This window comes from Entelurus aequoreus, linkage group LG06 (genome assembly GCF_033978785.1).
Source record: "Entelurus aequoreus isolate RoL-2023_Sb linkage group LG06, RoL_Eaeq_v1.1, whole genome shotgun sequence".
In the NCBI taxonomy this organism is placed as follows: Eukaryota; Metazoa; Chordata; class Actinopteri; order Syngnathiformes; family Syngnathidae; genus Entelurus; species Entelurus aequoreus.
In genome coordinates, this window is record NC_084736.1 from 33408576 (window position 1) to 33434640 (window position 26065).

Sequence of the window (26065 nt, forward strand, 5' to 3'; positions counted from 1 at the left end):
ATTATGCATTTTCGGCAGGTGCGGCTTATACTCCGGAGCGATTTATACTCCGAAAAATACGGTAAATAGTTACAGGATCATACATTGGTCATATTCAAAGTCCTCATGTGTCCAGGGACGTATTTCCTGAGTTTATAAACATAATATGAATTTTAAAAAAGGAAAAAAGATTTTGTGACGATACAAAATATCGATGTAATCATAGTAGTATCGACTAGATACGCTATTGTACTTGGTATCATTACAGTGGATGTCAGGTGTAGATCCACTCATGGCATTTGTTTACATTCAGGGATGCTAGCTTGCTGTTAGGGATGATACTTGTAAGAAATGTACTTAATTTGTTGCCATGGAGATAAGGATTAGTGATTTAGAAGTAGATAAAACACTGCCGACTGTGGATGGATGTTAGCCGCTAGCTAGTTAGCCATGTCTTAAAGCACCTCTTCCTGAGGGTGTTTCATTGTTATAACATCACCTTTATTTTTATTTTTTAGGCCAAAATGCGTCCGTTCTCCCTTTTCTGTCTACACACTGTGTCTGCTTGTAAGTACTCCATGTGTGTGCGCTGCCAAAATGCTTCTCTGCTCCTAAAACCAGGGAGAAGACGCTGTCGAAGGTGAGCCACGTAAATAATACCACCCACAAAACGGCGCATCCTGAAGCGACTGTCAGAAAGCGGCTTGAAGATGATCTGTAAAACATAATCTATGCAACATTTTGACCAAACAACCACCATTACATGTTATGTAGACCACAAGGAAGTCTTTTATATTTACAAAAAAATATATATATTATGACCCCTTTAATGCGCCCTATAATCTGCCTTTTGTATGAAAATCGACCTGACTAGACCCGCTCATCGGCAGTGCGCCTTTTAATCCAGTGCGCCCTATGGTCCGGAAGATACGGTAACCTGAAAGTTGAGCTAGAGATTTAAGTGTTGAAAGTTAAAAAATAATGATATGACTTATTTTTAACACTGTTATGAGTTGGCCATTTTTTGATACCCTTTTAGTGTGATTATTTGTTTTTTTTTAAATGTCATTGCTCAAACAATATTAATGTATTGAAATCAATGTAATCAATTATTGACCAGAGTCGAAATATTTTACTTCAAATATTCCACTTTTTAAATTTTGGGTTGGAAAATATTGCATATTTTGTATTTTTTGTTGCCTTATAAAACACATTTTTTTTAATGACAAAAAGAGTGTAAAACATGTAAATAAAAGAAACTTTCTATTGCGGGAAAAATGTTACTTAAACTCAAAAATGTTTCACAAACACAAAAACATGTTACACAAACTCAAAAATGTTTCACAAAACTCAAAAATGTTTCACAAACACAAAAATGTTTCACAAACTCAAAAATGTTTCATAAACACAAAAACATATTACACAAACTCAAAAATGTTTCAAAAACACAAAAATATATTACACAAACTCAAAAATGTTTCACAAACACAAAAATGTTTCACAAACACAAAAACATGTTACACAAACTCAAAAATGTTTCACAAACACAAAAATGTTTCACAAATCAAATTAAAAATGTTTCAAACTCAAAAATATTTCAAACACAAAAATGTTTCACAAACTCAAAAATGTTTCACAAACACAGAAATACTTCACAAACACAAAAATGTTTCAAAAACTCAGAAATGTTTCAAAAACACAAAAATGTTTTAAAAACTCAAAAATGTTTCACAAACACAAAATTTTTTCACAAACTCAAAAATGTTTCACAAACTCAAAAACATTTCACAAACACAAAAATGTTTCACAAACTCAAAAATATTTCACAAATACAAAAATGTTTCACAAACTCAAAAACAATTTTCAAACATAAAAATGTTTCAAAAACTCAAATATATGTTACAAACTCAAAAATGTTTCACAAACACAAAAATGTTACACAAACTCAAATATGTTTCACAAACTCAAAAATATGTTACACAAACTCAAAAATGTTTCACAAACTCAAAAATGTTTCACAAACACAAAAAAATGTTTCACAAACACAGAAACATGTTACACAAACTCAAACATGTTTCACAAAAACAAGTTACACAAACACATTTTTTTGGCCCTGCGATGAGGTGGCGACTTGTCCAGGGTGTACCCCGCCTTCCGCCCGATTGTAGCTGAGATAGGCTCCAGCGCCCCCCGCGACCCCGAAGGGATTAAGCGGTAGAAAATGGATGGATGGATGGACAGACACATTTTTACACAAACTGATAAATATGTTACTACAAACTCAAAAATGTTTCACAAACACAAAAATGTTTCACAAACACAATTTTTTTTTACACAAACTCAAAAATGTTTCACAAACACAGAAACACGTTAAACAAACTCAAAAATGTTTCACAAAAACAAGTTACACAAACACATTTTTACACAAACTGAAAAATATGTTACACAAACTCAAAAATGTTTCACAAACACAAAAACAAGTTACCACAAACTCAAAAATGTTTCACAAACACAAAAATGTTTCACAAACACAAAAATGTTTCACAAACACAGAAACATGTTACACAATCTCAAAAATGTTTCACAAACACAAAAACAATGTTACACAAACTCAAAAAAACATATTTCACAAACACACCCGGAAGTTTGTGTAGTTTGTCAGTAATTTCACTCCGTGATTGATTTGTCTGTGGCCCTCAGTGCAAGAAGTTGGGGCCCCCGCGTCTAATGTACGTGTGTGTGTGTACTCACACTGCATGAGGCTCCTTGAACTTGCCCACCTGCTGGATCTGATACATGAGATCACCACCGTTGATGTACTCCATGACGAAGTATAGGCGGTCCTGTGGAGGTCAGAAGGTCACATCAGAGCTGACGTGAGACAAGGAGTACCAGACCAGGGAGTCACTCATTGTCCATTTAGGACTTCATGCGCCTCCATTATCTACAGAAATTGCCAATAAAGGTTCCGTGTGTGTGCGTGTGTGTGTGTGTGTGTGTGTGTGTGTGTGTGTGTGTGTGAATCAAAAATAGGCCCACACATGACATAAATGGAATGTGTGAGGAAGCAGTCTGCTGGGCAGAGAATCAGTGCTGCAGAGGATTAACACACTCCCTTTGCTGCATGTGTGTGTGTGTGTGTGTGCAGCACATGATTCTCACTAATAGATGGAAATATGAAAGCGCATACATGACAGCAAACTAGCGTTTTAGCATGAAATGTATGAATGTCAAATATGTAGATCCGTTATAAAGCAAAGCGTTCTGTACATGATTTGATTGCATACGTGACATGTTTTTTTTCAGGTCCCATACTAATTACCCTACATTCCAATACTTTTTCCCTACGTTTTGAACCCTGCGGCTTGTATATAGATTTTTCTTTGCTGACGGCCATAATGAAAATTATTTAAAAAAAACAGGCATTTTATCGTTTGTGCTTTTGGACGAGTTTGCTCGCCGCATTTAATTCCTGTTTAGACTGAGCTTTCAATAAGAAGCACTTCTAGCCGTCCATAGCGTTTCTACTCGTATGGATTCTTCATTCATCACTCCGGGCAACATTTGTAAGTTTTACAATATGTTATCAACTCAATTTTATAACAGTTTATGGATTTAATACTTGTAAGAACCCTGAAATATTGTGAACATTTAAATAAAAACAATTGTGGGAAGGAGATGGCTGATATAATTTCCTCCTGGATGTTACAGAAAGTATGAGAATGTGTGAGCTGCTGGCAGCTCTTCTTTACTTATATAATCACCTCAAATGTGTCAAGATATTTACACAAAAGTGTGGATTTCTGGCAGAGAGATCTTTTCTGTCGCCTTCGTGTCCGTCTCTGTCGCGTTGTTACATTTGACTGAATGACGGTACATGAAACTTGTGGGGCTCCCGTAATGAGACCACGCTTTGAGGGTTGCCGACGGAGGCGCCTCGAGCCACTCCAGCGCTGCAGTAGCCAAACACAAAAAACGGACTGGGAAGACACCAGAAGAGAAGGACACTGGAATTCCCGACCAAAAAAACTTAAAGTTTTGACAGGTAAGCAGAGGAGACGTACTTTAAGGTGTCTTCTTGAAAGAAAAATGTAAATAGATTTTTTCTAAAAACACATTTTTTAAATTTAATTATTGAAAATGAATTTCAAATCAGAATGAATATGATTTTTTGTGCACCCTAACATGATATTAGATTCATATCGGTATGGGCCTATACTCAAAGCAGCAACATCGCCATGGTAACTAACGGAAGGTAAAAAGTATCATAATATGTATATCTGGTACTGACCATGGTCTAGAACAGACCTGGGCATTCACCGGCCCGCGGGCCGCACTTGGCCCTTTGCGCATCCCTGTCCGGCCCGCGTGAGGCCAATCATAAATGACAAAATACATTTAAAAAGTATCTATGTCGAGTGTGCAATACAACGGTGCTGCTTTTGTTTTGAAAAGCGTTATTTGTATTACTTCCGTGTGGACGTATGCGCGTGTGCGATTGTGAGTGAATTGAACGGCGCAATCACAAATGACAAAATAAAGTTTAAAAAACATCTATGTCGTGCGCGCAATACAACTGTGCTGCTTTTATTTTGAAATGTGGCCGTATGTCCGGGGGGAACCTGTGAGTGAAGGTGCATAGAGCCAAGTGATGAGACGCTAAAAAAAGAAAAGTTGATGACGAATGGCGTGTTTTCAACAAGACATGGACTGCCAAGTATTTCTTTACATAAATTAAAGGTAAAGCCGTGTGCTTAATGTGTGGTACACAGCTTGCTGTGTTTAAAGAATATCATTTGAATCGCCACTACACGACGAAGCACCAGGGAAAATACCAGAATGTGTCTGATGAAGCGCGCTCAAGGGAGACCGATGCGTTGATGGTAAAACTGCAAACCCAACAAGTACTTTTTGCCATATTTCACACCCCCAGAGATGCAGCCGTCAAGACAAGTTTCGTCATTTCTCACAAAAGCGCCAGAAAAAGTAAGGCGTTTTCTGACGGAGAGTTTATTAAGGAGTGCTTATTGGACTTTGTTGCGCTGTATGCCCGGAGACATGGACTGTTTTTCGCTAACTTTGGATGAGAGCTGCGATGTACGTGACACCGCCCAGCTGCTCTTCTTCTTACGTGGGATAACTGCAGACTTTCAAATCACGGAGTAGCTGGCAGCCATGCAGTCAATTAAAGAGACAACCACAGGTAATGACTTGTTCACATAGGTAAATGCGTGTTTGGACATGTTAGGACTGAAATGGGACAAGCTGGCAGGTGTGACAATCCAATCCACTTTATTTATATAGCACATTTAAACAACAAAATGTTTCCAAAGTGCTGCACAACAATATTAAAAACAATATTCAAATATTATCCTTAGCTCCACCAATGACTGAATAAAAAGAAAAAACAATTACATATAAAACCAATATAAAAAACAATATAAAATAAATATGATTAAAAACTATTTTTAACAACAGATGGTTGTCCATATCTGACGGGGAAAAATGTTGGATAATGCAGGATAAAGTGACCATCAAAAGCAATCTGCTTTTGTATAAAGTTAAGTTAGGTTAAATTAAATCATTATTATTATTATTAATTATTATTATCATCATTATTATTTATCTTACGGTATATCAAAAATAATATTGAGCAAAATGTAATTGAAATATTGTCGTGTGGCCCTCCAGCAGTGCTCGGGTTGCTTATGCGGCCCCCGGTGAAAATTAATTGCCCACCCCTGGTCTAGAATATATATCTGGTACTGACCATGGTCTGGAAAACATATCTGGTACTGACCATGGTCTGGAATATATATCTGGTACTGACCATGGTCAGAAATATATATCTGGTACTGACCATGGTCTGGAATATATACAGTATCTGGTACTTACCATGGTATGGAATATACAATATATATGGTACTGACCTTGGTCTGGAATATATATCTGGTACTGACCATGGTCTGGAATATATACAGTATCTGGTACTTACCATGGTATGGAATATACAGTATATATGGTACTGACCATGGTCTGGAATATATATCTGGTACTGACCATGATCTGGAATATACATCTGGTACTGACCATGGTCTAGATCAGGGGTGTCAAACTCATTTCGCATCGTGGGCCACATACGGCCTAGGGAGATGTCAAGTGGGCCGGACCATTAAAATTATACCATACTCTGCTATAAATAACCAAAATATCATGTATTTCCTTTGTTTTGGTGTAAAGAAGCACAAGAACATTAGGAAAATATTGAAATTTAATGAACTATCCTTTTACAAAACATTTCATGAAACACCTCATATTTCCTTAGACAAATGTGCAATTTACTTTTATCATTCACAAATATGCATTGCAACTGATCCCACTGATTGTACAAAGGCACAAAACTTTAATTGGTACTGAAAAATATAGTAATGCACTTTAAGATTAAATGAGACTTTTAAAGAAAGGAATTTTTAAACCACTTACACATACGCATATAAAATCTAAATGTAATCCCTGCGTACACCTTACAAACTAAGGAGAGTGATTTTAAATGTGTAATGAAGAAAGTATTCGCCTGTCCTGTAAATCTGTAAACTTCATACATGAAACATACATACACATACAATACATACTGAAAATTTATGGAGTTGTATGAACAGTAGAATTCCATCACACAACTTTTGTTTTGAAGCTGCTGACTAACATTAAAGTGCACATTTTTTAAATCACCACAGTAAGGATTCATCTTCACAGAGCTGTATTCTTTCAATGCAAACAGTATCTAAGGCAGCATTTTAAAGGTGTTAGTCTAGTCTGGACTTGTATTTGTTCCTGAAACTTGGCATCTTTTGGCCTGTACAAGTGCATCAACACCAGGTGTCATGTCCTGACTAGCTGTCACTTTCAGAATGTCATTTAAGTGCTTGTTTGTGAGCCTTGAACGCATTTTTGTTTTATTGATATTCATCACTGAGAAAATTTGTTCACAAAGGTAGGTTGTCCCAAACATGCACAAAATTAGCTAGCAATTAGGTAGCTGGCTTTTACCGCTGCTTCACTGACTTCTCGGCTCTGGATGAAAGTTGACTGCTGTTTCCTCAGACCCGCCAGCAATTCGTTAATCTTATCTCTTCTCAGTTGTCCTTGCAAGCCGTCATATTTTTCGCTGTGATGAGTCTCGTAGTGGCGTCGAATATTATATTCCTTCAATACCGAAACTTGTTGCAAACACACCAAGCACGAAGGTTTTCCGTGCATCTCTGTAAATAAATAGGACGTGGTCCATTTTTCTTTGAAAATTCTACACTCCTTATCTACTTTTCTCCGTTTGGATAACGACATTTTGGCTAATGAGGGTGTAGCGGAGAGGTAGAGACCAAGGTATTAACAACGTCGTAACAAGCAGCAGATGGCGCATTGATACCGTCTGCTGTTTTCAGTCTGTCTCAGTGATGCGGCTTGTCTTCTACTCTGATGGAAAGAGTGCGCCCCTTAGTGGATAATCCATGAATTGCAGCGAATTTAAAATATTAATTCCATGTCTTTTATGCATTTTTTCCACTTTCAAATTATCCTGCGGGCCTGATCGAACCTCCTTGGGGGCCGGTTCCGGCCCGCGGGCCGTATGTTTGACACCCCTGGTCTAGATGGAATATATATCTGGTACTGACCATGGTCTGGAATACATATCTGGTACTGACCATGGTCTGGAATATATATCTGGTACTGACCATGGTCTAGATGGAATATGTATCTGGTACTGACCATGGTCTAGATCAGACCTGGGCATTCTGCGGCCCGCGGACCGCATCCGGCCCTTTGTGCGTCCCTGTCCGGCCCGCGTGAGGCCATTACAAAATAAATTTTAAAAAGTATCTATGTCGAGTGTGCAATACAACGGTGCTGCTTTTGTTTTGAAAATCGTTATTTGTATTACTTCCGTGTGGACGTATGCGTGATTGTGAGTGAATGTGAACAACTGCAATTACAAAATAAAGTTGAAAAAACATCTAGGTCCTGCGCGCAATACAACTGTGCTGCTTTTATTTTGAAAAGTATTATTTATGGGCGTGTGTCCGTGTGTAACCTGCGAGTGAAGGTGCACATGCAGCGACAAGTGATGCACGGTTTACACCCGAGACGCCAAAAAGAGAAAAGTTGATGAGGAATGGCGTGTTTTCAACAACACATGAACTGCAAAGCAACGTTCCCTCTAAGGTGCGTGCCTGCGCAATTGCGCACTGCTCAAGCGTCCGCTGCGCGCAGCAAGTATATGCCGCGCACCAAATCAAATCCCATCTGAATTCTAAACAAAATAAACATATTTATTCTATGGAATTTTGCAATGCAACTTTGAGTGACAGTGACAACAAGCGGCCCTAATGGTGTTCGTCAACACCGTTCAATTGAACACCGTACAATTATTGTAACGTCTATCGAGATGCTTCGAGGACAGGAATTATATCGATCACTTTATTGAACAAAACTGTTTATATTCGGACATAACCACACCAAAAACATGAGTAAAACAATTCTATCTCGAAAAACTAGTCATTTTCTGCCGTACAAACCAGGCCAAAACCAACTTGTCATCTTTCACCAACACGCATAGCACTAAACCACTGGTGCGTTTAAGGCCACACAAAAAGTCGGACAACTCAAACACCACACAAAGTTACACTATGACTCCTCAGTCATACGTGTGCTTATTTTACTGTCATTTATTATTAATGTTAATTTATATATATTAGTCATGGAATGCTGTTACACACACTATGTTGAAGTATTACTATTATTATTATTATTATTTATCTTACGGTATATATCAAAAATAATATTGAGCAAAATTTAATTGAAATATTGTCGATGTGGCCCTCCAGCAGTGCTCGGGTAGCTCATGCGGCCCCCGGTAAAAATTAATTGCCCACCCCTGGTCTAGATGGAATTAGTATCTGGTACTAACCATAGATGGAATATGTATCTGGTACTGACCATGGTCTGGAATATATATCTAGTACTGACCATGGTCTGGAATATGTATCTGGTACTGACCATGGTCTAGATGGAATTAGTATCTGGTACTGACCATAGATGGAATATGTATTTGGTACTGACCATGGTCTGGAATATATATCTAGTACTGACCATGGTCTGGAATATGTATCTGGTACTGACCATGGTCTAGATGGAATTAGTATCTGGTACTGACCATGGTCTGGAATATATATCTGGTATTGACCATGGTCTGGAATATATAGCTGGTACTGACCATGGTCTGGAATATATCTGGTACTGACCATGGTCTGGAATATATATCTGGTACTGACCATGGCCTTGAATACATATCTGGTACTGACCATGGTATGGAATATATATCTTGTACTGACCATGGTCTAGATGAAATATGTATCTGGTACTGACCATGGTCTGGAATATATAGCTGGTACTGACCATGGTCTGAAATATGTATCTGGTACTGACCATGGTCTGGAATATATATCTGGTACTGACCATGGTATGGAATACATATCTTGTACTGACCATGGTCTGGAAGGTGGAGTGCAGCTGAGTCAGGAAGGGAGGTTTCCCAGAGAGCGCCAAGACCCTCTTCTCCACCATGGTACATTCCACATCGTCGTCCTGGATCACCACGTCCTTCTTCAGGATCTTCACAGCGTACAAATCCTCCGTTCCTTTACGCTCTGCCAGCATCACCTGGAAGAGATGATGCATTATTATGTCATGTATTATATTGCAAGGACACATATTAGTAAGAGATGATGCATTATTATGTCATATATTATATTGCAAGGACACATATTAGGAAGAGATGATGCATTATTATGTCATGTATTATATTGCAAGGACACATATTAGTAAGAGATGAGGTGTTAACACTAGAAGTCCCAGCATTTTTCTGTCTACCTAGAAGACCCAGAGAGGGGTCATTTGGCCCGACGCTTTTCCCGAATACACTAATCACTCATTTTGTTATGGTAATGAGGCTGTTAGGGGCAGTTTGTCTAGGTAGACAGAAAAATTATACATGTGGGAAATGCCGAAAGGAGCAATGGCAGTGCCAGGATTGTGAGTGACTGCTCAAATGTATGTCAGTCACGTTTACATGGACATGGTTTTTCATTCTTTGTAAATATGCTTTTTTCTTTGTAAATTTTTTTTTAAACTATTTTTGGCACACAAAAATAACAATTGCTTCTGCAACAACCCTCCACACCAAAACTGGGAAAACAGTTGCTTTTTCATTCTTTGTAAATATGTTTTGTTTTTTATTTTTTTTAACAATAAATGTCAGAGTGTTGATCCCTTCATTCTGTTGATCCTTGCAAAAACACACACAACCTACCTCAGAACTAAAGCTTGAGCTGTAAGGTCCCCTCCCCCACACAGGCTCAAGTGGCCCCCTGCCGTGTGCCACTAACAGCCACATTTTCATAACAAAAGGAGTGTCCACAGGGGGGACTAGGGGTCAAATGACCCTCTTGTGTGTTTTCTAGGTAAAAATGTCAATTGACCCTTCTCTGGGACTTCGCGTGTTAAAAACATGTATATAACTTATTTTTAACCCTTTTGGATCCCGTACAATGTTAGTGGGATTTTGTTTTTAAACTGTCATTGTTCAAAAATATATTGTTATGAATTATTGATCTATTCAAGGCTCCAATTACTTACATCAAATATTCCACAGGGGAAAATATTGAATATGTTGTGTTTTCCATAAAAAAAGCTAAGTTTTCCTTTACAAAAAGGTCATAAAACAAACAAAAAAAAAAAAAAAAAAAAAAAAAAAAAGGATAATTGACAGATATATCTGAAATTGATCTGAAGGCTTAAGTGCTGAAAGTAAAAAAATAAAAAATAAATAAAATAAATATATATATATCTATATATATATATAGATATATATATATATACACTGTATATAACTTATTTTTAACACTTTAATGAGTGAACCCTTTTGGATAACCAATCATTTTAGTGGGTTTTGTTTAAAAAAATAAAAATAAAAATAATATTTATAATTAACTTATTTTTTTACCCTTTTGCATCCCCTACAATGTTAGTAGGATTTTGTATTTAAACTGTCATTGTTCAAAAATAATGATGAATCAAAATCAATATTGTAATGAATTATTGATCTATTCAAGGCTCCAATTACTTACATCAAATATTCCAGAGGCGAAAATATTGAATATATTGTATTTTCCATAAAAAAAGCAACATTTTCCTTTACAAAAAGGTCATAAAACAAACAAACAAAAAAATAAAAAAAACCTATAATTGACAGATAAATCTGAAATTGATCTCAAAGCTTAAGTGTTGAAAGTTAAAAAAAATTAAAATTAAAAAATTAAAAAAAAGATATATATATATAACTTATTTTAACACTTTAATGAGTGAACCTTTTTGGATAACCAATAATTTTAGTGGGATTTTGTTTAAAAAAACAAACAACAAATAATAATTAACTTATTTTTTACCCTTTTGCATCCCCTATAATGTTAGTGGGATTTTGTTTTTAAACTGTAATTGTTCAAAAATAATGATGAATCAAAATCAATATTGTTATGAATTATTGATCTATTCAAGGCTCCAATTACTTACATCAAATTTTCCACAGGCGAAAATATTGAATATGTTGTGTGTTTTCCATTAAAAACAAAGTTTTATTTGACAATAAGAGGATAAAACTAACAAAAAAAAACAATGTAAAAAATAATAAAAACTTATAATTAACAGATAGATCTGAAATTGGACTGGAGATTTAAGTGCTGAAAAGAAAATGAAAAATGTATGACTTATTTTTAACACTTTTATGAAAGAAAACAGCCATAAATATGTTTTATTTTGAAAGGAAGCAAGAATATCCTGAGAAGGCTAATTGAGTTTGGAGACCTCGGTAAAGGATATTTAATCACTTTATTTTTCTAAATGATAAAACCTTTGAATATGTTTCCATTGAAAGAAAAGATCTGTGGGGAAAAAAAAGGTCAAATAAAGCAGATACTTTCTTCACTGACTTAGTGAGGTCACGCCCATTGCACACGTCATGATGCAGAGGACATGAGAAAATGTGCTGTTTACGCCTCATGAATATTCAGCTATGATAATTCTTATTACGTTTTGGCTCCTACAGGGAGTAATGCTGCACAGATGGACACACCTGCAGTGTGTGTGTGTGTGTGTGTGTGTGTGTGTGTGTGTGTGTGTGTGTGTGTGTGTGTGTGTGTGTGTGTGTGTGTGTGTGTGTGTGTTAAGGTCAGCCACAGTTGGAGAGCATCTGATCTTCAGTATGAAAAGTTCAGAGTTAAGTGGGATGGTGTGCAGGGACCAAAGTGTCTTTCAACTAACTCCATCTGGCCTGAGAGAGATTCCCAAGAAGACGACAAGACAAAAATTTCATGGAGTTTGATCACGTTTGAGGACCACAATTTGACTTCTCAGCTCACGTTTAGTTAGATCTGCACGACCATATATGTGTTTTATACACTCTGTAGTCCCGAAAATATACAAACCCCGAAACCAGTGAAGTGGACACGTTGTGTAAATGGTAAATAAAAACAGAATACAATGATTTGCAAATCATTTTCAACTTATATTCAATTGAATAGACTGCAAAGACAAGATATTTAATGTTCACACTGAGAAACAAATTTTTTTTTGCAAATATTCATTAACTTAGAATTTAATGGCAGCAACACATTGCAAAAAAGTTGTCACAGGGGCATTTTTACCACTGTGTTACATGGCCTTTCCTTTTAACAACACTCAGTAAACGTTTGGGAACTGAGACGACCAATTTTTGAAGCTTTTCAGGTGGAATTATTTCCCATTCTTGCTTAATGTACAGCTTAAGTTGTTCAACAGTCCGGGGTCTCCGTTGTGGTATTTTAGGCTTCATAATGCGCCACATATTTTCAATGGGAGACAGGTCTGGACTACAGGCAGGCCAGTCTAGTACCCACACTCTTTTACTATGAAGCCACGCTGTTGTAACACGTAGCTTGGCATTGTATTGCTGAAATAAGCAGGGGCGTCCATGATAACGTTGCTTGGATGGCAACATATGTTGCTCCAAAACCTGTATGTACCTTTCAGCATTAATGGTGCCTTCACAGATGTGTAAGTTACCCATGCCTTGGGCACTAATACACCCCACTTACCATCACAGATGCTGGCTTTTCAACTTTGCGCCTAGAACAATCCGGATGGTTCTTTTCCTCTTTGTTCTGGAGGACACAACGTCCACAGTTTCCAAAAACAATTTGAGATGTGGACTCGTCAGACCACAGAACACTTTTCCACTTTGCATCAGTCCATCTTAGATGAGCTTGGGCCCAGCGGAGCGTTTCTGGGTGTTGTTGATAAATGGCTTAGGCTTTGCATTGTAGAGTTTTAACTTGCACTTACAGAAGTAGCGGCCAACTGTAGTTACTGACAGTGGTTTTCTGAAGTGTTCCTGAGCCCATGTGGTGATATCCTTTACACACTGATGTCGCTTTTTGATGCAGTACCGCCTGAGGGATCGAAGCTCCGTAATATAATCGCTTACATGCAGTGATTTCTCCTGATTCTCTGAACCTTTTGATGATATTACGGACCGTAGATGGTGAAATCCTTAAAGGCCTACTGAAATGAATTTTTTTTATTTAAACGGGAATAGCAGATCCATTTTATGTGTCATACTTGATCATTTTGCGATATTGCCATATTTTTGCTGAAAGGATTTAGTATAGAACAACGTCGATAAAGTTCGCAACTTTTGGTCTCTGATAAAAAAAAACCTTGCCCCTACCGGAAGTAGCGTGACGTTGTCAGTTGTTCACTCCCTCATATTTTCCTATTGTTTTCAACGCAGCTAGAGCTATTCGGACCATTACCCCATTAATTTGAGCGAGGATGAAAGATTTGTGGACGAGGAACGTTAGAGTGACGGACTAGAATGTAGTGAAATACATATTTTTTTTCGCTCTGACCGTAACTTAGGTACAAGCTGGCTCATTGGATTCCACACTCTCTCCTTTTTCTATTGTGGATCACGGATTTGTATTTTAAACCACCTCGGATACTATATCTTCTTGAAAATGAGAGTCGAGAACGCGAAATGGACATTCAGTGCCTTTTATCTCCACGACAATACATCGGCGAAACGCTTTAGCTACAAGCTAACGTGATAGCATCGTGCTTTAACTGCATATAGAAACGAAAAAATAAACCCCTGACTGGAAAGATAGATAGAAAATCAACAATACTATTAAATCGTGGACATGTAAATACACGGTTAATGCTTTCCAGCCTGGCGAAGCCTAGCAATGCTGTGCTAACGACGCCATTGAAGCCTACTTAGCAACCGGACCTCACAGAGCTATGCTAAAAACATTAGCTCTCCACCTACGCCAGCCAGCCTTCATCTGCTCATCAACACCCGTGCTCACCTGCGTTCCAGCGATCGGCGGAAGGACGAAGGACTTCACCCGATGCGTTTGGCGGCCCGGAGACGTAGGAAGTCAAGGTGAGGTCCCCGGCTAGCGCGTCTGCTCTCCAACAAAGTCCTCCTGGTTGTGTTGCTGTAGTCCGCTGCTAATACACCGATCCCACCTACAACTGTCTTCTTTGCAGCCTTCATTGTTCATTAAACAAATTGCAAAAGATGTCCAGAATACTGTGGAATTATGAAATGAAAACAGAGCTTTTTGTATAGGATTCTACGGGGTACCATAACTTCCGTTTAACTGACTATGTCACGCGCATACGTCATCATACCGCGACGTTTCAGCCGGATATTTCCCGGGAAAATTTAAATGTCACTTTATAAGTTAACCTGGCCGTATTGGCATGTGTTGCAATGTTAAGATTTCATCATTGATATATAAACTATCAGACTGCGTGGTCGGTAGTAGTGGGTTTCAGTAGGCCTTTAAACTCCTAGCAATAGCTCGTTGAAAATTTGTTCTTAAACTGTTCGACAATTTGCTCAGACATTTGTTGACAAAGTGGTAACCCTCGCCCCATCCTTGTTTGTGAATGACTGAGCATTTCATGGAAGCTGCTTTTATACCACCTGTTCCCAATTAGCCTGTTCACCTGTGGGATGTTCCAAATAAGTGTTTGATGAGCATTCCTCAACTTTCTCAGTCTTCTTTGCCACTTGCGCCAGCTTTTCTTAACCATGTTGCAGGCATCAAATTCCAAATGAGCTAATATTTGCAGTTTCTCAGTGTGAACGTTAAATATTTTGTCTTTGCAGTCTATTCAGTTGAATATAAGTCGAAAAGGATTTGCAAATCATTGTATTCTGTTTTTATTTACCATTTACACAACATGCCAACTTCACTGCTTTTGGGTTTTGTATAATATGTAGGCAACGCAGAGCTGGCAGCAGCTCACATATTCTCATACTTTCTGTAACATCCAGGAAGAAATGATGTTGGCCATCTTGAAAAATGCCCCAACTATAATTTATGTGAAAAATACTTTTTATTGAAATGTTTGCAATATTTCAGGGTTCAAACCTTACAATGTATTAAACCCACAAACTGATATAAATGACATGTTTTGACGGCAAATTTTTATTCAAATGTTCGCAATATTCCAGGGATCAATTGTATGCCCAATTTGTATTCATATATACGCAATATTTCAAAGTTAAATGTTATGCCAAATTTTTATTCAAATGTTCGCAATATTTCAGAGTTCAATTTTATGCCAATTTTTTATTCAAATGTTACAATATTTCAGGGTCCAAACCTTACAATGTATTAAACCCACAAACTGATCTAAATGACATATTTTGATGCCACATTTTGAGCACTTTTTTCATTTTTTATGTAAATGTTGATGCTCCTCGCAGACACGCGTGACAAAGGTGTTCTTTCCCCTGCATTAGCGTCACATAAAAACATGACGTCGCTATGTGTCTTAAAAAATAATGTAAAAAAAACAACAACAAAAACGACGTAAAGCCTAGTCAGCGTCTTTATCTGCCTATCTCGCTTTTGTGGGCGTGGCCACCTGCGTGCACAGCAGATACTCATCAACCCCCCCCTACCGACCGTCTAAGCTCTCCAGTCCCTCCACGCGGCGCCGGTAGATTTTCCCATGCTTTGCCCTTGCAGTCACGTACATCTTCTCCGCTTTGGCTCCACTCACTCTCCCTGTGAGATCGCGACGCTCCATCTGTTTACCGACGTACAATCTTCATGTTTAAATGACTTTTACTGCGGATGAGATCAAAAATCGGTTATCAAGCTCCTTGGCTACAAATAAAAAAACGCATTGGTCGATCGCTAAGCTAGGCTAATGCTAACACACGCACAATAATGAACATAACATTGTTATTTTTGGACATGGTGTGCCTAATGAAGTGTCCTGCGTGTTTTCCATGCATTCCGGGGATGCTGGACTTTTGACGCACCACAGTGGCTGCTTGTTGCCATGGAAACAGGCATCTAAAGCGCAGTCTGTCACTTTGTCCCCTCGCTGACGTCCTCCATTCCGCTTCCATTCTGACATCTTCCAAGGCGTGTCTCTGCTTCTCATTCATCTCACTTCATTCAGTCCCGTCTTTTTAATTCATTCACGTCAACGTTTGTCTCTGCTCTTTCATCACGCTTTGTCACATCCTTCTTTGTCTCCATCTGTCTTTGTCTACCTGCACGCCATCTCTTTCCACTTTCATCTTTATCTTCCCCCTTCTCTTCTCAAGCCGTGATGCTCCACATATTCAACTGTTCCACTTACACACTTGAGTGTAAACACTAACCTATTTACTACGAACAGTAGGAATAATTATAGTTACTTGGCCAAAAATGACTCTTTAATGAGATGACATCAACAAGAACGTGATGAAGAATGTAAACTACAAGGTGGTAATTTAGGGATTTCACCATCTACGGTCCGTAATATCATTGAAAGGTTCTGAGAAATCACTGCACGTAAGCAGCAAGGCAGAAAACCAATATTGAATGCCTGTTACCTTGGATCCCTCAGGCGGTACTGCATCAAAAACTGACATCAGTGTGTAAAGGATATCACCACATGGGCTCAGGAACACTTCAGAAAACCACTGTCAGTAACTACTGTTTGTCGCTACATCTGTAAGTGCAAGTTAAAACTCTACTATGCAAAGCCAAAGCCATTTATCAACAACACCCAGAAACGCCGCCGGCTTCGCTGGGCCCGAGCTCATCAAAGATGGACTGATGCAAAGTGGAAAAGTCTTTCAAATAGTTTTTGGAAACTGTGGATGTCGTGTCCTCCGGAACAAAGAGGAAAAGAACCATCCGGATTGTTCTAGGCGCAAAGTTGAAAAGCCAGCATCTGTGATGGTATGGGGGTGTATTAGTGCCCAAGACATGGGTAACTGACACATCTGTGAAGGCGCCATTAATGCTGAAAGGTACATACAGGTTTTGGAGCAACATATGTTGCCATCCAAGCAACGTTATCATGGACGCCCCTGCTTATTTCAGCAAGACAATGCCAAGCCACGTATTACAACAGCGGACTGTTGAACAACTTAAGCTGTACATCAAGCAAGATTGGGAAAGAATTCCACCCGAAAAGCTTCAAAAATATTCCCAAACGTTCACTAAGTGTTGTTAAAAGGAAAGGCCATGTAACACAGTGGTAACAATGCCCCTGTGACAACTTTTTTGCAATGTGTTGCTGCCATTAAATTCAGTGTGAACATTAAATATCTTGTCTTTGCATTCTATTAAATTGAATATGTGTTGAAAAGGATTTGCAAATCATTGTATTCTGTTTTTATTGACCATTTACACAACGTGCCAACTTCACTGGTTTTGGGTTTTGTATGTCATGAAAAACTCGTATTGTTTAGCTGCAAAAATAGACCACCCAAGTCAAGTATTGCTAATTTAAAGTATCAGTAGAGTGGAAAGAATAACATGTTGACTTTATATGTTTATTTGTGTTTTATTGTATCCATTAAAACATATTTAATTGTATTTACAATCCGCAACGTTTGTGAAAATACCGTCTAAAATGTCACAAATTCAGTCGGCCATTTTGAACATTCCTATTTTCGGAGAGTCACGTCAGTGTAGTAACACTTCATTACCCTGTCCATATTATTAGATCAGTCATACTGGAAATACACAAACATTGTAAAGAGATGTGCTGTTCATCATTCACAATCTTTATGTAAGACAAGAACACATATGCTTTTATTTTGTTATGCATTCTAAATGGTAAATAAATATCAAACAATTGAGACAACAGATGGACGGTCCTCTCATTATACTCTCTAAAAACATCCAGAAAGTGCCAACAATACTCCATTTACATGTCGTGACCTGAAAATGAACCAAATAGGAGTGATATTGTTATTACAAGCGCTAACGCAGACTGACTATTTTAGCGGCACATTGATAGCACACTATAAGATAGCGGCTGCTTCTGCTTGGTCTCAAACTTGCTAAAAGGAAATTGTAGATTATAATTCATGCATCTCTCACCCGCTAGTAGACAAATGTGGCCATGGACCGACAGTCTGGTCCACTTTCACAACCACCGTGGGGGCTAAATAGACCCCAGGAACTTAAGTCAACCCTTTGTGAGGATTGTGATTGAATCTTCATCTAAACAGAATTACGTGAGCGTCCCGTCAGTCGACATCCCAGCGAGAATGGAAATATTACAGTAAGTCTTTGTTTTATTATGGTTAGTTTGTATGTTTAGCACCTAGCAATGCTGCTAATGCTATCGTGTCACAAAAAAAACGAAATCCGTTTAGCACTCGGCTTCTAAAATTTATTGTCATCCTCTTTGTGTTCGGGCTCAAAAATATAAGGTTCTGGATCGTAATTGTTCCCAAAGTAATCGTTGTTGGCTCTCACAAAGTCTGCTTGATGAGCATTGTTGTTGATGGGGAAGGGATCTCTAGCTCCTCCTCTACGTCACGGATCACCTGACTGGCTTCCTCATTAGCTCTCAAAATGGCTTGGGAATCTCCGTTAGATTGATACTATTGTGATCATATCAATTTACTCGCAAACTCTGGCAGACTTTTGATGTCTTAAATCGGATATAGTGTTTATGATAATAACCTCAATATAGAGTATGGCTCGGAATACACACAAGTATAAAAGAAGCTGACCTTGCCAAAGCTGCCTTTCCCCAGCACCATCAGGAAGTTGAAGTCGGACAGTTTCATGCGGTCTTGGTTACCGTTGGAGTCGAAGCGAGCCGCGTTGGCCGATTTCCCTTCAGTATTCTTGCTCGGCCCGATCTTGGCTCTCTGAATCACCAAGACACAAGGACACGTGAGAAGGGGATTAGTCCCAACATTGCATCACCTGAGGACAAACAAAGGTCATTAAAGGATGATTTGGATGTCTCTGATGAGTTCTTCCACAATGTAAAATACTAAGATTCTGACTTGGAGACTTTGTAAGTGTAAGTCATTTTAATGAAGTTGAACCAATGTGGACACATTTGTTACTGGATACTTTCTCATTCGCTTCTGCCTTGGAGACTTTGTATGTGTAAGTAATATGCAACTAGAATTATTTGATACTTGTTTGTATTGACAAATGTCACCTTTAATTGTTCAATGATTATTATGTATGTCTAGCTGCAGGACTGCTTGTATCGCACATTATATCAAACACACAAGTAAACACTCTGCAGGACTGCTTGTATCACACATGATATCACACACAAGTAAACACTCTGCAGGACTGTTTGTATCGCACATGATATCACACACAAGTAAACACTCTGCAGGACTGCTTGCATCGCACATGATATTGCCCACAAGTAAACACTCTGCAGAACTGCTCGTATCGCAGATGATATCACAACCAAGTAAACACTCTGTAAGATTGCTTGTATCGCATATGATATCACACACACAAGTAAACACCCTGCAGGACTGCTTGTAACAAGTAAACACTCTGTAGGACTGCTTGTATCACACATGATATCACACACAAGTAAACACTGCAGGACTGCTTGCATCGCACATGATATTGCACACAAGTAAACACTCTGCAGAACTGCTTGTATTGAACAAGATACCACACACACAAGTAAACACTCTATCGCACATGATATCACACACACAAGTAAACACTCTGCAGAACTGCTTGTATTGCACATGATATCACACACACAAGTAAACACTCTGCAGGACTGCTTGTATCGCACATGATATCACACACAAGTAAACACTCTGCATGACTGCTGGTATCGCACATGATATCACACACAAGTACACACTCTGCAGGACGGCTTGCATCGCACATGATATTGCACACAACTAAACACTCTGCAGACCTGCTCGTATCGCACATGATATCACACAAACAAGTAAACACTCTGCAGGTCTGCTTGTATCGAACATGATATCACACACACACAAGTAAACACTCTATCGCACATGATATCACACACACAAGTAAACACTCTGCAGGACTGCTTGTATCGCACATGATATCACACACGAGTAAACACTCTGCAGGACTGCTTGAATTGCACATGACAATGCACACAAGTAAACACTCTGCAGAACTGCTCGTATCGCAGATGATATCACAACCAAGTAAACACTCTGCAGGATTGCTTGTATCGCATATGATATCACACACAAGTAAACACACTGCAGGACTGCTTGTATCGCACATGATATCACACACAAGTAAACACTCTGCAGGACTGCTTGTATCGCACATGATATCACACACAAGTATACACTCTGCAGGACGGCTTGCATCGCACATGATATTGCACACAAGTAAACACTCTGCAGGACTGCTTGTATCAAACATGATATCACACACACAAGTATACACTCTATCGCACATGATATCACACACACAAGTAAACACTCTGCAGGACTGCTTGTATCGCACATGATATCACACACGAGTAAACACTCTGCAGGACTGTTTGAATCGCACATGACAATGCACACAAGTAAACACTCTGCAGAACTGCTCATATCGCAGATGATATCAAAACCAAGTAAACACTCTGCAGGATTGCTTGTATTGCATATGATATCACACACAAGCAAACACACTGCAGGACTGCTTGTATCGCACATGATATCACACACAAGTAAACACTCTGCAGGACTGCCTGTATCACACACGATATCACACACAAGTAAACACGCTGCAGGACTGTTTGTATCGCACATGATATCACACATTTGACATGCTGATATCAAACCAGTATTTGATATCAATATGGGATGAAGAAAACCACATGTTTACTTCAATTAAACGTGTGCATGTATATATGACACATGATGACATAAGATGGACATAATAAATGATAAATAAATGATAAATGGGTTATACTTGTATAACGCTTTTCTACCTTCAAGGTACTCAAAGCGCTTTGACAGTATTTCCACATTCACCCATTCACACACACATTCACACACTGATGGCGGGAGCTGCCATGCAAGGCGCTAACCAGCAGCCATCAGAGGCAAAGGGTGAAGTGTCTTGCCCAAGGACACAACGAACGTGACTAGGAAGGTAGAAGGTGGGAATTGAACCCCAGTAACCAGCAACACTCCGATTGCTGGCACAGCCACTCTACCAACTTCGCCACGCCGTCCCTAAATACAGTAACAAAAGCGCCACCCGCCATGTCTCTTTTACCCTTGAATTTGTGTATGTGTGTGTGTGCGTGTGTGTGATAGACCCCATCATGGGAATGCATCCCACAGCAGGGTGGAGGACTAAGACCCTGGGAGATAAAGAGACATAAGCTGGCAGGAGGAAACAGAAGTGATCAGCAGGAGACACACTGAGGAGGTGGAGCACACACACACACACACACACACACACACACACACACACACACACACACACACACACACACACACACACACACACACACACACACACACACACACATATTTACAGTAAATGGCACAGAAACTATGATATCACACGATAAGTGAAAACACATTTTACATATTAGTTATAATATAAAGTGCATAAATGTTGTAGACGAACATGATCTGTTCATAATTAAAGTTTGCACACGCAATATTGCTGCCTCACTAATAGCAGTACACATGTAAATACTGTACATAATTTATTATAATACTGTACATCATTATTATGATACTGTACATCATTTATTATAACACTGTACAGCTTTTAATATGATACTGTACACTGTTTAATATGATACTGTATATCATTTAATATGATACTGTACATCATTTATTATAACACTGTACATAATTTAATATGATACTGTACACCGTTTATTATGATACTGTACATTATTTATTATAATACTGTACAACATTTATCATGATACTGTACATTATTTATTATAATACTGTACAACATTTATTATGATATTGTACATTATTTATTATAATACTGTACAACATTTATCATGATACTGTACACTATTTATTATAATACTGTACAACCTTTATTATGATACTGTACATTTATTATAATACTGTACATCATTTATTATAATACTATACATTATTTATTATGATACCGTACATCCTTTACTATAAATCTGTACAACATTTACTATGATACTGTAAATCATTTATTATGATACTGTACATTTATTATAATACTGTACATCATTTTATATGATACTGTACATTATTTATTATGATACTATACATCATGTACAACATTTACTATGATACTGTAAATCATTTATTATGATACCGTACATTATTATGATACTATTATTCATTTATCATACTGTACATTATTCATGATGATACTGTTCATCATTTATTATAATACTGTACATAAATTATTATGACACTGTACATTATTTATTATGATACTGTGCATCATTATCATGATACTGTACATTATTTATTATGACACTGTACATAATTTATTATGATACTGTACATAGTTTATTATAATACTGTACATCATTATGATACTGTACATAATTTATTATAATACTGTACATTGTTTATTATGATAATGTACATCATTTACCATGATACTGTACATCATTTATTATAACACTGTACATTATTCATTACGATACTGTACATAGTTTATTATGATACTGTACATCATTTATTATGATACTGTACATCATTATGATACTGTACATAATTTATTATAATACTATACATTATTTATTATGATACTGTACATCATTTACCATGATACTGTACATCATTTATTATAACACTGTACATTATTCATTATGATACTGTGCATAATTTATTATGATACCGCACATCATTTATTATGATACTGTATATAATTTATTATGACACTGTACATCATTTATTATGATACTGTACTTTATTATGATACTGTACATCAATTATTATAATACTGTACATCATTTATTATGATACTGTACATCATTTATTATGATACTGTACTTTATATATTATGATACTTTACTTCCTTATTACGATACTGTACCACATTTATCATGATACTGTACATCATTGTTATGATACTGTACATCATTTATCATGATACTGTACTTCAGATAAAAAGTTATTAGACAAACTGGATAATTCTTCACTCACTTCATTAGAGAGGTCAGACATGTTTGCTTCACACCACAATGAAACTAATACACAAGACATTTTGTGTGGCCTGAAGCGCCACACACACACACACACACACACACACACACACACACACACACACACACACACACACACACACACACACACACACACACACACACACACACACACACACACACACACACACACACACACACACACACACACACACAGTCGGAGTGAAGAAGCCCACCTCAAACTTCTGCCGCAGCTCCTCGTCGCCCTCCTCCCCCTCAGGAGGAACAGGAACGTTGAAGTACTCGCCTTCTTCCTGCGACAGCATCTTGAACCTGAGCAGCACATCACCAATTAGTCCTCACTGTAAGTGCGGCCATCAGGCCAGGTGCCGACACTTAGTGCGCCCATGTCAAGTCTGCAAGAATGATGGGATCATTATTTGGCGATTGTTGGCCATGGATGGAGGACGGTAGAAGACGTAAAATGCCACATGGCGGGACCTCTATCGCACTTTCAACCCTTGGACCACCAGAATCATTCACACACGCTTTCATCTTCACTGGAATGTGCTGCTTTCAAGTGAGTGGGAAAAAGCACAACTTTCCAAGTCAAACTAAAAACATTTACAACAAACAAGACACGGTCGCTATAAAACAAAATATCACAAATTTTGTCAAGACAAAAATTGGTTGATAACAATTTTTGTAAACTGATTATGAGTCACATGTATTAGTGTATAGTTTATGGTGTGGTTTTGTTTTGTGTTGCACCCTACAACGTGTTAATACTGTAAGTGTTGTACTTATTACGCACCAGGTGTTTCATTATACCGTGCATCTTAGTTGACAAATTTGGAGGCGTTGAAATCGCCATGTAAAATCGCTAATGCTAATTAGTAGTATGTCAATAGAAAAGCCAAAGTATATTAGCATCAAGCTAGCGCATTTTGGAGAAGTGGACCCTTGCTTTACTTATTGTTGAAAACTTATATTTGTAAACTGATTGTGAGTCACATGTGTCATTAGAAATGATGGATACCGATCACGTTCGAACCGATACTGTTTCCAATTTTCCCCACTTTTGTGTGTGTTGATAAATATTAATTGTTTTTGGTACTAAAATCTATTTTTTTGTAGCAAGATTTAAAAATGAGCTGCTTGTGATAACTGCTGTCCAGTTGTTTTAGTATCACATTTCTGAGTCTCATTTGCAAGTATGGCAGTAGTGCATAGTTTATGATGTGGTTTTGTTTTGTGTTGCGCCCTACAAAGTGTTAATACTGTAAATATTGTACTTATTACGCACCAGGGGTTTAATTATAAAGTGCATCTTAGTTGACAACTTTGGAGGTGTTGAATCGCCATGTAAAATCGCTAATGCTAATCAGTAGCATGTCAATAGAAAAGCCAACCTGTATTAGCATCAAGCTAGTGAATTTTGGGGAAACGGAGCCTTACTTTACTTACACGTAGGTTGTAAACTTAATTTTTGTAAACTGATTGTGAGTCACATGTATTATTAGAAAAGATGGATACCGATCACATTCGAACCGATATAATTTCCAATTTTCCCCACTTTTGTGTGTGTTGATAAATATTAATTGTTTTTGGTACTAAAATCCATTTTTTTGTAGCAAGATTTAAAAATGAGCTGATTGTGATAACTGCTGTCCGGTTGTTTTAGTATCACATTTGCAATTATCACATGAAAACGTTAGATGGCAGTAGTATACAGTTTAAGGTTGTTAATGCTGTAAGTATTATACTTGTGATGTGCATCTTAGTTGTAGTTTTCATTGACAAATTTTGAGGTGATGAAATTGCCATGTAAAATCGCTAATGCTAATCAGTAGCACGTCAATAGAAAAGCCAACACATATTAGCATCAAACTAGCGCATTTTGGGGCCCCGTCGTCCCTCCTCCTGGCTCCTCACCATCCGTCCACGCCTTGCTTCTGCAGCTCCGAGATGCCAAAGGACAGCGACCCCATGAAGTCGTTGCGGCTGGTCAGGTCCCAGTCCCACGCCTCCACGGACAGACGGCGGTCCTTGTCGCACTCCTTCAGGTGGCTGCGGGAGGAACACAAACATCAGAGCTGCTCTGGTGTCACACCAAAATATGTCCAGCAGGGCGGCATTAACGCTATGCAAACCCAAAATGTCTCATATTTATTTTTATGTGTGCTTCAAAATACACTAAAATACTAAACTGACACAATTCACTATTCATGTTACTGCTTGTGTGATACAAAACAAGTAAAACATCAGTACAGTAGTTGTTTACTATTGTGTTACTTTTAAGTCAGTCCGTGCGATATAAAACAAGTAAAACATAAATACAGTAGTTGTTTACTGTTGTTACTTTTAAGTCTGTGTGATATAAAACAAGTAAAACATAAATACAGTATTTGTTAAAAATTGTGTTATTTTTAAGTCTGTGTGATATAAAACAAGTAAAACATCAATAAAGTATTTGTTTTACAATTGTGTTACTTTTAAGTCCGTGTGACATAAAACAAGTAAAACATAAATAAATAAG

At 37.8% G+C, this 26065-nt stretch overlaps 1 protein-coding gene across 3 annotated transcripts in view; it reads right to left on the reverse strand.

Moving 5' to 3' along the window:
* Nucleotides 1-26065, reverse strand: part of LOC133652153 (protein kinase C beta type-like) — a 171264-nt gene that overhangs the window by 76567 nt on the left and 68632 nt on the right. For all 3 annotated transcript variants that reach the window (XM_062050581.1, XM_062050580.1, XM_062050579.1), the window contains exons 5-9: nucleotides 25462-25596; nucleotides 23763-23859; nucleotides 19118-19258; nucleotides 9520-9693; nucleotides 2731-2822 (exon numbers count right to left, since the gene is read on the reverse strand). In XM_062050581.1, the coding sequence (XP_061906565.1) occupies nucleotides 2731-2822; nucleotides 9520-9693; nucleotides 19118-19258; nucleotides 23763-23859; nucleotides 25462-25596 (639 nt within the window). The remainder of the gene's footprint in view (nucleotides 1-2730; nucleotides 2823-9519; nucleotides 9694-19117; nucleotides 19259-23762; nucleotides 23860-25461; nucleotides 25597-26065) is intronic.